At 44.3% G+C, this 13,033-nt stretch overlaps 1 protein-coding gene across 1 annotated transcript; it reads right to left on the bottom strand.

Moving 5' to 3' along the window:
• Nucleotides 1-1,533: 1,533 nt before the first annotated feature.
• On the bottom strand, nt 1,534-12,755 carry LOC306767615 (C-1-tetrahydrofolate synthase, cytoplasmic-like; the record flags this gene model as incomplete). Its single annotated transcript, XM_079255690.1, has 13 exons — nt 1,534-1,625; nt 3,732-3,797; nt 4,069-4,196; nt 4,270-4,381; nt 4,534-4,670; nt 6,526-6,626; nt 6,752-6,888; nt 6,966-7,019; nt 8,295-8,426; nt 9,835-9,919; nt 11,057-11,134; nt 12,592-12,689; nt 12,738-12,755. 12 exons carry the CDS (start codon nt 12,753-12,755, stop codon nt 3,744-3,746), a joined length of 1,134 nt encoding a protein of 377 aa, XP_079111816.1. The 3' UTR covers nt 1,534-1,625; nt 3,732-3,743.
• Between the last annotated feature and the right edge of the window lie 278 nt (nt 12,756-13,033).

The following is a 13,033-nucleotide window of genomic DNA, read 5'->3' as shown; positions in this document are numbered from 1 at the left end:
TTACAGCGTGACACATTTAGATAGTTTATTCCTGTAGATAAATTCAGTTATTAGATCTATATTTTTATTCTATGTGTTGGGGTGGCAGTGACTCAGTAGAGCCGCTTGTCTTGTGACCTGTTCGAGACCTGCCCCCCCACACTCCTGCAACATAAGGAGGATTGTTCTCTGGGGGCCGGTCCCCAGCCCAGGTGAATGCAGAGGGTTGCCTCGGGGAGGGCATCCAGCGTAAAACGTGCGCCAATTCCCCTGAGCAATGATTCGCTGTGGCAACCGCATCCCGAAAGGGAAACGACATTTTTATTTTACGTGTTCCCCCAATTTTTTTCTCAGTTTAATGGAAATGGTGTAATTTAAAAGAGATTAATATAATAAATCCAAACATTTTGCATCCAATGATTCCCTTGTTTTCTAGGAAGCACCCCTAAACTAAGACCTTGTCCACACGTAGACGGTATCTCACAAAACGTAGACATTTTCTGACGATTTGGCCTGTTGTACACACAAACACGCAGATTTCTGCATCTGAAACGATTCTTTTAAAAAGCCTCCGACCAAAGTGAAGATGTGTGAATACTCTGTCTGCACGTCTACTTGAGGACAGATATAACCGGGATTTTAGGTTTTTAAACGTCACCGTCTGGACGTTCTCAGAACCGTGTTGTTGTTATCCATTGTCCAAACAGTCCCGCTCCACGTTGATGACCAAAGGCGAAGGACGAGATGAAGGACAGGTATTTTCCTCCATCTAACCAGATCAGGCTGGACGCATGTTTCGTGGAAGTGACATCATGAGATAGAAGATTATTCTGCCTGGACAGGATTAGAGGAGCTAGCGCCACCTGAAGGTTTGATTTGCTGATAAATGTGCTGAACAACGTGGTTATGTGGATATGTGTGGATAGAAAATGAGGCGATGTGGACTCCTTCTTTTTTCTTTCCTGAGCTGAGGGGAAGACACCCGGCCACATGTGGACATGGTCTTGAACACTTGATATTTTCTTTCTGTGGCCTCTAACAGATGATGACCTAAAGTCACTGCAAACATTTTAACATATTGATCTATTTATATGCCAAATTATTACAAATTTAAGGTTGCTTTAATTGCATCTTTATTTATGTTTCATTCCTTTAGTCTTTTCCACAATTACAGATGTTTTTGTGCCTTTTTCTCTCTTCAGCTGCAGGCAAGAGAGGCAAGAGAAGCTGGGCAGCACAGTGCTGCCCAGCTTCTCTTGTCCCTGATTGGCTGTTTTCTGTCAGGTTTGTCTGATTCAGGTGAGTTTTTCAGACGGTCTGGACTGTCGGGGCAAATGCAGCACCTGTGCAGAAACTTGTCTAGAAGTTCAGTTTAGGCTCTTCAGGGTAAAAAAAAAAAGGAAAAAAAAAAAAAAAGGTGGATTTAAGGGAAGAAGTTTCGTAGTTTTATTTCCAGTCCACTTCCTGACGTCTGTAAGTTTCTCTGCAGGCAAACAAGTTGGATGTTTTCTGTCAGAACATGAAAAAAGCCATTAAGAAAAATCTAAACTGATCACAAACAATAATCACGGGAAGAAGTGTCCAAAGCGTCTGAAACGGGATGTATTTCCTCAAATCTGAAGCTGGAGCTGCCTTTCGCTGACCACCTGCAGGTAAACAAACAAACAAACAAGCAATGAGATTTTAACTTGCAGGTTTAAAGCAGAGCATAAAACACTTGGGAGAATTTGTTTATTTTATGATAAAAACCACACTGTGAAGGAGATAAATGCTCACTGTGTTTCCTAGATTTGCCATCAGAATAAAAACCGGTAATGCAAACACCTACTGTCAAATAAAATTTTTCAGACATTTCAGAGTACAAGCGTGTACCATTCCAGGTATTTATAATCTATCTGGTGTATTCATCCATCCCTGGACGTGACGTCGCAGTTCACGTGACCAGTTCATTGCCGGTAAAGATGGCGGAGTATGAGGCAACAAAATGCAGAGTTTCACAATAAATCAGAGATGACAAGAGGGAGAAGAGGAAGAAGAGCTTTGGAAAAACCTCCGGAGCAATCAGAAAACCCTGAAATAATGCTGCATTGTAAACTGGCATAAGTCACGATTCTAATCTTCTTAACGGTGGAACGACATTTTATGAGAACTATTCTATTCTATTCTATTCTATTCTACAGTCATTTAGCAGACGCTTTCATCCAAAGCGACTTACATATGAGAGTGAGAACAACACAAGCAGGTAATCAAACAGTAGAGGACATTGTAGGAAGGTGCTGGTGTACTGTCCAGTTGGACGCAGGTCCTTACAGGAAGTGCTACAGGCTTTTTTTTTTCTTTTTTCACCCTTCCCAACCCATAATATCACCTATATTTAAATACAAAGAATTAATACCATAAGGTTTGTTGCAAAGAACTGGGCTAAGTTCTCCAACTTTCCACTAAATACAACTATACTAAGTGTTGAAGTGCTCCTTGAGGAGCTGAGTCTTCAGCTGGGTCTTAAAAGCAGACAGGGACTCTGCAGAGCGGACAGAGTTTGGGAGATCATTCCACCATTGTGGAACAACAGAGGAAAAGAGTTTGGCTGGTGATTTAGTCCCATCTATTGGTGGTAACACGAGGCGTCTTTCACTGGTGGAACGTAGTTGTGGAGAGGGATTGTAGGTCTGGATTAGGGAGTGAAGGTATAACTGCGACTCAATGGAAACACCTGTAGATCTCAATTGTTTGTCGTGATGGTAGAAATATCAGTTTATTTAGTATTAAACTGTCATGGAAACGCAGCTACTGATGCAGGTGTCTGATGAAACATCACTAACGTTCAGCTTAGTTGTATAAAAACCAATACCTAAAGAATTAAACACAAAAAATTTTAGGCCTGGGTCCACCATCTCAAAACACCCGACTCTACTTTAAACCAGCTGAACTTGTCTTGAAAAAAACCCCTGAACCACCTGGATCAATGTGGAAAAGCTTCACAGCTGCTGTCTCTGCTCTGAAGACGCAGATGTTTGAGCAGAATGTTTCAGCAGAATGTTTCAGCAAAGTTTGTGACAGCTCGGCCTATTGGAAGAGTTGTTCTCCAGCAAGTAGAGACCCCATTGGTTTAGTTCAGTTTATTTCTCTTCAGATTCAGAATCAGACAGTTTATTTGCCCTTCGTACATGTTTGCACGAAGCAATTTCTGTGTGAAGAAGGGGAATTATTGTAAGAAGCAGGAAAAATTCATCTCCACACACATGCTGAGTGTCTTCCTGTTGCCTCAGACCGTCGTGGTGTGGTTTCAGGAGGCTTTTTTTCTCATTACAAACTTTCATGATGGCAGCCAAAGATCCTGCTTGAAGATGCAGGATACAGATGAGTTTTGTTTCATATCGTCACATCAGAGCACAAACAACTCCTCTCTGTTTCTATGGAAACCAAGGTGTCCCACAGATGGGCAGGTGAGATTTGATTCTTCCTCATCATGAACCCCAAATGTTCATCAGATCTTCCTCTGGTTTCGCCAAGCATCATCTACAGTCGGCGTGTCAGACTCCAGTCCTGGAGGGCTGGCAGGTTTCTGTTGTTTCCCTGCACCAACAGACCTGTTTCTAATCAAATGGATCCAATGGCCTCTTCTCAGACTATTCATTCATTTCTTTCAGCTGTGTTGGAGCATGGAGACAACAAAAACCAGCGAGATACTGGCCTTCAAGGACTGGAGTTTGGCACCTGTGATCCACAGGTTCTTCCAACTTCAGTCTCACCTGTTTGATGTTTCACCTGCAGGACTGATTCCTCAGCAGGAACCGCTGGGCGCTCTGCACCGTGTTCTGCAACACAAGGCAGAAAAACCGGATCACAACTTGAGACTGACTGAGACCAGTCAGAACCAGTATATTCACACCCTGCTGAGGTTTTAATCCTTTGGCAGCCTGCAGTTCGGTTGGGCTAATGTCTCAGTGAATGTGATGAAATAATCAAAGATAGTAGCAATAAACTTGCCGGAGCCTTCGCTACCACTTGGTTTGGGTTTGTACCTATAATAATAATAATAATAATAATAATAATAATAATAATAATAAAAAGAAGAAGAAGAAGAACCTCCATCAGCATGGCCACCGTCATTGGTCCCACCCCTCCTGGTACAGGAGTGATAAATCCTGCTCTCTGATTGGCTGAGGCATAGTGGACGTCTCCGACCACCCGTTTCCCACTCGCCTTCATCTCATCTGTGTAAAAGGTCAGAGGTCACATACTGCCACACAGTTGGTTTATTGATGCATTTGTTGATTTTTTTCTAACCTGGGACGTGATTGATTCCGCAGTCGATGACCACGGCACCCTCCTTCACCCACTCTCCTCGCACCATCTCTGCTCTGCCTGCTCCAACCACCAGGATGTCGGCCCGGCCTACCTGCACAGGAAACGCATCATAACACGGTAACGTCACACATCCCCAGCGGAAACGTGAAGCCAACGGAAAGTTCTTGATTTTTATGTCCAGATTTGTAAAAACTTGGACTTTCTGTTGCTCCCAGTGGAGAAGGTGTGGTTGTGTGTGGTTACCTGCTCAGGTAGGTCGGCTGTCTTTGAGTGACAGGTGGTGACGGTTGCGTGGCTCCACAGCAGCAGGTCGTGCATCGGAGCTCCGACGATCTTACTGCGGCCGATGACCACAGCGTGTTTCCCCGCCACCGACACACCTACACAGGGACAGATAGTCATACCTGAGCTGGGACACCTGAGGTCCACAGGTCAGAGGTGATGGCTTCAACAGAGCAGCCGACCACCACCTGAACCTGAATCTGAACCAGAACCTGACCCTGAACCAGAACCAGAACCAGAACCAGAACCAGATCCAGATCCAGAACCAAAACCTAAACCTAAACCTAAACCTAAACCTCAACCTCAACCTCAACCTCAACCTTAACCTCAATTTCAACCTTAACCTCAACCACAACCTAAACTTAAACCTAAACCGGAACCTCAACCCCAACCTCAACCTTAACCTGAACCTCAGTTTCAACCTAAACCTCAACCACAACCTAAACTTAAACCTAAACCTAAACCAGAACCTCAACCTCAACCTGAACCTCAGTTTCAACCTAAACCTCAACCACAACCTAAACTTAAACCTAAACCTAAACCTAAACCAGAACCTCAACCTCAACCTTAACCTAAACCAGAGCCAAAACCTCAAGTTCAACCTAAACTTAAAACTAAACCTCAAACTCAACCTCCACTTCAACCTAAATCTAAACCCTAACCTCAACTTCAACTTCAACCTCAACCTTAACCTCAACTTCAACCTTAACCTAGACATAAAAATCAACCTCATCCTCAACCTCAACCTCAACTTCAACCTAAACCTAAACTTAAACCTAAACCAGAACCTCAACCTTAACCTCAACTTCAACTTCAACCTAAACCTAAAACTAAACCTAAACAAGAACCTAAACCTCAATTTCAATCTCAACCACCACTTCATCCTAAACCTAAACCCCAACCCCAGCTCTAAGCTCAACCTAGACCTCAACCTAAACATAAACCTCAACTGGAACCCGAGCCTTGTGCAGGTGGAGACTGGATTGAATCCTCAACATGTCAACACAAACTGGAAATATTGTTCCAAATGTTCCCAGTGTCCCACAAGTCTGTTCTACTGTTCCTTGTGTCCCCAGAGTTCCAGTCCAGAGTTCCATTGTTCCCAGTCTTCTTAGTATCCCCCATGTCTAAGGTCTTCCAATGTTCCCAGTGTTCAGTTTCCTAAATGTTTCCAGTAAGTGTCCCCAGTCTTTTTGGTGTTCTCGTCCCCAATGTCCCCATTGTTCCCATTGTTCCCAGTATATCCAGTCTGCCAAATGTCATCTGTGTTTTCACTGTTCCCAGTTTTCCCAGAGTTCCAAACATCTCCAGTGTCCCCCATGTCCCAAGTCTTCTAATACTCCCTGTATTCCCAGTCTTTGTCCCAAAAGTTACCAGTTTTGCCAGTGTTCCAAGTGCCCCAAGTGTTGGGACACTTGGAACACTTGGTGTTCCTGGTCTGTCTAGTGTTCCCAATGTCCTCACTGATCCAATATCTTACTATTTCCAGTGTCAAAAATGTTCCCAGTTTTCCCAGAATTCCCAATGTTCCCCTTTGGTCCCAAGTCTTCCAATGCTCCCTGTATTCCCAGTCTTTCCAGTGTCCCAAATGTCCCATGTGTTTACAGTATCACCAGTGTTTCCAGTGTCCTGTATGTCCCTAAAGGTACCAGTTTTGCCAGTGTTTCCAGTGTCCCAAGTGTTGTTGGTGTATTTGGTCTGTCTAGTGTTCCCAATGGCCTCACTGATCCAATGCCTTGCTATTCCCAGTATCCAAAATGTTCCCAATGTTCCCAATATCCAATTGTATCCAGTGCCCCCCATGCTCCAAGTCTTTCAGTGTTCCCAGTGTTTTAAATGTCCCCTGTGTTTCCAGTGAACCTGATGCCCCTAACGTACTCACTTTTCCTGGTATCTTAAATGTTCTCAGTGTTCCCATTTTTACCAGTGTTCCCAGTCTTTCTGATGAGGTACCTGTCTGTCTGATTAGCTCCATGCAGCCGTTGGGGGTGCAGGGGATGAAACAGTCGTTCAGATCACCTCGAGACAGCTTCCCTGCATTGATACAACTCAGGCTGCACACACACACACACACACACACACACACACACACACACACACACACACAGTGTCATAATAAATGCCAGCACCATTATGCCCAGCAGGGCGCAGAAGGATGTCATGTCCCGTGTCGACTGACCCGTCCACATCCTTCTCTGGAGAGACGGCGTTGGTTACGAGTTCGGTGTCGATGTGGTTGACGGAGTCAAGAGGCAGCTGGACGATCAGACCGTGGACTGACGGGTTCTCGTTGACAGACATGATGCTCCGCAGGACCTGCAGAATCATGTGGAAACATGAAACAGTTACATCTTCATCTTCATCAGTCAGATGATGAAGAGTTGGCTTCTCACCTCCTCCTGAGTCGTCGTGTTTGGCAGACGAACATGTTTGGCGTCGATTCCGATCTGCAGGCGAGACACTGAACGTCAGTGAGGAAGGTTTGAGACTCTCCCTGAACCGGTACGGCCAATCAAAGCAGATCAGGAGTCGAGCGGTGACGACGAAGCACACGAGTCTCCAGCTGCGACTTTTTCTACGGTTTTTACGTCACGACAAAGTTCAGGTTTAGTTTTCTGTCTGGGTCGGCGTGATCCGGTATGGGTGATCGGAGGAAGGCAACTGATCAATAGTAACGGGGAACAGATGTTCAATTCCCGTTGGCTCAGTGTTCAGAGGTTGCAGGACGAAACGACGGCAAAGTCAGAAGTTCAAGAAACCTTTTAAAATCTTAATCTTCATCCACATTCTTCTCATCATCCTCATCTTTACCTTTCCATCATGACGAAGGGGATGAGCATGAGGATGAAGGTAAGAAGGAGGATGATGATCGGGATTACGAGGATGAAAAAGAGGAGGAGTATATAGACGGAAAGAGGAAGATAGGAAGCATAGTGATGACGAAGATGACAATAAGGATAAGCAAAGAAATGAAGATGAGGATAAAGGTAATGATGAAGATGATAACAAGGAAGATGAAAAAAATGAGGATGAAGAGGACGATTTGGATGTTGATGAAGATGACAATTAAAGGTGAGGATGAAGATGGTGAAGATGACATTTGGATGAAAATAATGATGAAAAGGATTCAGATGAGGACAGAGCTAATGATGAAGATGAGTGATGAAGATAATAATGACGATGAAAATAGAAATGAAGATGAGGAAAACATGAGGAAGATGAGGATGCAGACCAATCCTGGTTGAAGATGAGGATGACGATAAGTAAAATGATAAATTAATAAATATGAAATTTTGGATGAGGATGATGATGATAATAAGTAAGATGAAGAACAAGATGAAATGAAGATGATGGAAATAACGACGATGAAGGTGAGGCTGGAGATAACAATGAAGATGAGAATTATAATGAAAGTGAAAAATGATGAGGACGAAGAAGATGATGAGGATGTAAAAGATGAAAAATATGCAAATGAGTGTGAAGATAATGAAGATGAGGATGATGAGGATTACAATGAGGAAGATGATAAAAGTGATGAGAATATGGATAAATATGAGAATGTAGAAAAAAAGTAAAGATGAAGATGGATTAAAAGGATGAAGATAAAGGCGAAGATGAAGATGAGGACAACGGATTTGGTGACTTTGGTGACATCTAGTGGTAAAGCAACAGATTGCAACACATTTAAATGTTCCTGGATCTCATGTTCCTCAGTTACGAACCTTAATCCAAACCTTCAGAGGGTTGGAGTGTGTGGCTGCAGTATCAGAACCTGTTGGGCGCTGAGCTCTCACCTCGGCTGCAGCCTTCAGTTTGGTGCTGATGTAGAGGTTGGAGTCGTCTCTGTCTCCCACCTGAAACACACACCTGAGTTCATCAGCACTTTAAACACGCACGTCAGAAACTTCGCCGGAGCATTGATATGTACCGTCACGTGATATGTGGCGGTTTCTCTTTGAAGCTGACAAAAAGCTGGAATCAGAAAGTGGCAGCAGCTGATGTCACCAGCAGGTGGAGCCATGGCAACGGCGAGGAGACGTCACACTGCAGCCGGTTAATGATCGACGTGACCTCGTTTGTGTGAGTGAGGAAGAAATCCGCCTCAAAATGAAGGTTCAGGTCGGACCAGGTCTGACCAGACCAGGTCTGACAGGTCCAGGTCTGACCGGACCAGGTCTAAACAGACCAGGTCTGAGCGGACCAGGTCTAAATGAACCAGGTCTGACCGGGCCAGGTCTGACGGGACCAGGTCTGACCAGATCAGGTCTAAACGGACCAGGTCTGACCGGACCAGGTCTGACAAGACCAGGTCTGACCGGTCCAGTTCTGAGCGGACCAGGTCTGACCGGACCAGGTCTGACAGGTCCAGGTCTGACCAGACCAGGTCTGAGCGGACCAGGTCTGACCGGACCAGGTCTAAACAGACCAGGTCTGAGCGGACCAGGTCTAAATGAACCAGGTCTGACCGGGCCAGGTCTGACGGGACCAGGTCTGACCAGATCAGGTCTAAACGGACCAGGTCTGACCGGACCAGGTCTGACAAGACCAGGTCTGACCGGTCCAGTTCTGAGCGGACCAGGTCTGACCGGACCAGGTCTGACAGGTCCAGGTCTGACCAGACCAGGTCTGAGCGGACCAGGTCTGACCGGACCAGGTCTGACAGGTCCAGGTCTGACCACACCAGGTCTGACCACACCAGGTCTGACCGGACCAGGTCTGACCGGACTAGATCTGACCGGACCAGGTCTGACCACACCAGGTCTGACCGGACCAGGTCTGACCACACCAGGTCTGACCGGACCAGATCTGACAGGTCCAGGTCTGACCAGACCAGGTCTGACCGGACCAGGTCTGACCGGACCATGTCTGACCACACCAGGTCTAACCGGACCAGGTCTGACCACACCAGGTCTGACCGGACCATAACTGACCACACCAGGTCTAACCGGACCAGGTCTGACCGGACCAGATCTGACCGGACCAGGTCTGACCGGACCAGGTCTCACCGGACCAGGTCTGCCCTGGACCAGGCCTGTGGGTTTGGGAAGAGGAGCAGCTGCAATAAACACAGCAGGTTCAGACTGGTTCACCTGTCAGCAGGTGAACCACGCCCATTCTCCAGGCTGCAGCCGGGGTCTTTTGGGTGATGCTGCAGGATTGCCTTGTGTTGCTGAGTTTCATTAGTTTGATCACCAGGTGGCGCCGCAGCTTGACCTGATCGGGCCCATCGCAGCGCTGATGTTTGACTGGATGTCGACTCACCTGCAGAACCACCAGACTGGGTCTGAACCCTGAGAACTGATCCGTCATCTTTTCCACCTGCTTCTTCAGCCGCTCCCTCACCAACCTGCACACAGAACCAGAACCAGCCGTGAGACACGTCCACTTGGACCGGAGCAACCGGGTTGGACGAGGATGGTCACCTACTTGGACGTCTTGTTTCCGGAAATGACTGTTGCTATGGAGCGCTTGCTTCCTTGGCAGCCGAAGGCCACAAGGCGAAGCGAGTGTGCAGGCAAGAACAACATGACTGACAAGGAGAAGGAGAAAACTAGAGCTGCCGAATCACCTGGAGTTGATGATTTGGGATCAAACTGATCTAAAAATCTCCCGACCAGATCAGGTTAGATAATTTTTTATTCATAAAGTTATAATTTATATAAACAGGACAAAGCCTGTGGATAGCAGATCACATGACCCTGCAATCTGCATGAGCTGCATGGAAATAAACATGATTTCAGCACCAATAAAGTCATTATATTGATGCAAATCTTTGTTTTCTGTTCATGTCCGTGAAGCTCCAGCCGTGAAACCAGATTGACCAGCAGGTCAGAGGTCAACTTCCAGCTCATCTGAGCGTCTCATTGATGCTGCCTCCGTTTAACTGCAGCATCAGCAGCTCACTGTGTTCATGAAGAATGTTTTCAGTTTATCAATCAGAGATAAAGTAAATCTATATCTGCTGCCATCGGGTCGATGCAGGAGAGTAAACACTGATGTTTTTCTCTCTGAATGAGATAAAATATGAAGTTATAAAACCTGGAAGTGCCGATCTTCTGAGGCTGTTTTAACTTATTCCTTCACTGCTCTGCAGCACAGACTAAACTCCCTGTTCTGGCATCTTATTTGTGTAGAAAAAGTGTCACAAGAACAGCCGATAAAGTAGATCAAGGTCATTAAAATGATTTTATGAGACAGAAAAAGCTGAGTAATGCATAAAATAAGAATTCTTCATGTCAGAGACAGAAACTTGTGTTCTAAATCTGCACACCACGTCTTTAGGAAGTTGTGTTACGGTGAACAAATCCTGCAGTGTTCCGTGCAGGAATGAAACTCTAAAGATTAATCTGGTCTCTGCAGCTGCAGCTTTGCCATGTGAACAAACAGCAGGCTGAAAGTTTCTCATCTCTGGCTGCAGAATAAGACGAAGAAGTAAAGGAAGTTCTGGACAAAGAACGACAGAGACAGACAGAGACAAACTTACCTGACAGTCAGCAGAACGCTCAGACTCACAGCTGCTCCAGATGTTTTCCTTTCCCTCCGGAAGACTGTCCCAGGGTTTCTGTATGTATGGAAGCTCAGCAGTGACAAAAATAATTATTAAATCAACCTGCAGATTGGAGAAGTGCCAGCAACTGCTCACATTTTCACACTCAGATGAGATTTTTTATGGAAAAAGAATTATGTTCAATTTTATATAAGAACAGAAAAAAAAAACTTTACTATCACAAAAAGAGAAAGTTCAGGGTGTCATGATGCTCTTAAGAAAAATAAAATAAAATCATATACATATGTAGGTCTGAGTGTACACACACATATAAATAAATATATATGTATATTTATATATATATATATATATATATATATATATATATATATATATATATATATATATATAAATATACATATATATATATATACATATATATATATATATATATATATATATATATATATATATATATATATATATATATATATATATATATACCTATAGGTTTCTGTAAGTGTCATGGTGGATGATTGACATCGAGTGAACTCCGAGCTTTCTGTAGCTAAGAGCTAACCCGGAGCTAACAGGGGCTAACCAGTTAACAGAGGTAAGTGGACTAAAGCTAAGTCACATTGTTAAAATCCTTGGTTGTTCTACGTTCCTCTCACTTGAAGCAGGAGATCGGGTACCTGTCAATCAAAAGGACACACCCCTGAATATGCTGAACTTTGAGATTAAATTACTTTTAAATGTGCGAGTTAGAAAAAAATTCACTCCCCCCACAGTTATCATGAAGGTAAACCTGACCTATTAACCTGAAAATGGATTTTTGAACCAGGCAGTAAACATGTTTATTCCTGCTGTAAACATGTTTATTTCTGCCGTGAAGTTGGTCTTTTTAACATGGGAGTCTATGGTGATTTGCTCTGTTTTGGAGCCCCTAGTGGATGAAGGGGGAACTGCAGTTTTATGCACCTCCTTACTTTCCTTACTGAGAAAACCTAGGTTTCACATTTAACCGCTGAAGGTTGCCGCTTGATTTTTTATTTTTTAAACTGGTTTCCACTTGAGTTGAACAATCTGTGATTTTGCAAGTTCCCCCGCTTAGAAATAATGAACGTGTCTGAAAATTTCAGACAACTCCGTAATATCCATGTGGGAGAACTTGCAAAATCACAGGGTGTTCAAATACTTGTTTGCCTCACTGTCAATATGTGTGTGTGTGTGTGTGTGTATGGACATGCTGATTCTGATAGAATCAGCACCTCCAAATTCAAGGCCATGGTCCTCAGCGGGCAAAGGATAAATTGTCCTCTCTGGGTCGGGAGCAAGGTCCTGCCTCAAGTGGAGGAGTTTAAATATCTCAGGTTCTTGCTTACGAGTGAGGGAAGGACGGAGCGTGAGCTCGACAGACGGATCGGTGCGGCGTCTGCAGTAATGTGGACTCTGTGCCGGTCTGTCGTGGTGAAGAAGGAGCTGAGCCAGAAGGCGAAGCTCTCGATTTACCAGTCGATCTACATTCCTACCCTCTCCAGCGAGTAGGGACCAGTTGAGCTGGCTCGGGCATCTGGTCAGGACACCTCTCTGGTGAGGTGTTCAGGGCACATCCCTGCAGGTGGAGACCCTGGGGAGGACCCAGGACACACTGGAGGGATTATATCTCTCAGCTTGCCTGGAAACACATTTGCATCCTTGTAGACAAGCTGGCAAATGTGGCTGGGAAGAGGAAAGTTCATATATGTACATAAATTAATTTATATTTCTTAAGAGCAGTTCATTTATACACACACACACACACACACACATATACATATATATATATATATATATATATATATATATATATATATATATATATATATATATATATATATATATATATATATATATTTATATATATATTGATATATGAAGAAATCTAATAAAACTAAAGATAAAATCCATCTTTATGCCAATGATCCTGTAATT

This window comes from Telmatherina bonti (assembly GCF_933228915.1).
Source record: "Telmatherina bonti genome assembly, chromosome: 16".
NCBI classification, from domain to species: domain Eukaryota; kingdom Metazoa; phylum Chordata; class Actinopteri; order Atheriniformes; family Telmatherinidae; genus Telmatherina; species Telmatherina bonti.
Note: the sequence above shows the minus strand (reverse complement) of the source record. Positions and strands in the feature narration are given on the sequence as shown.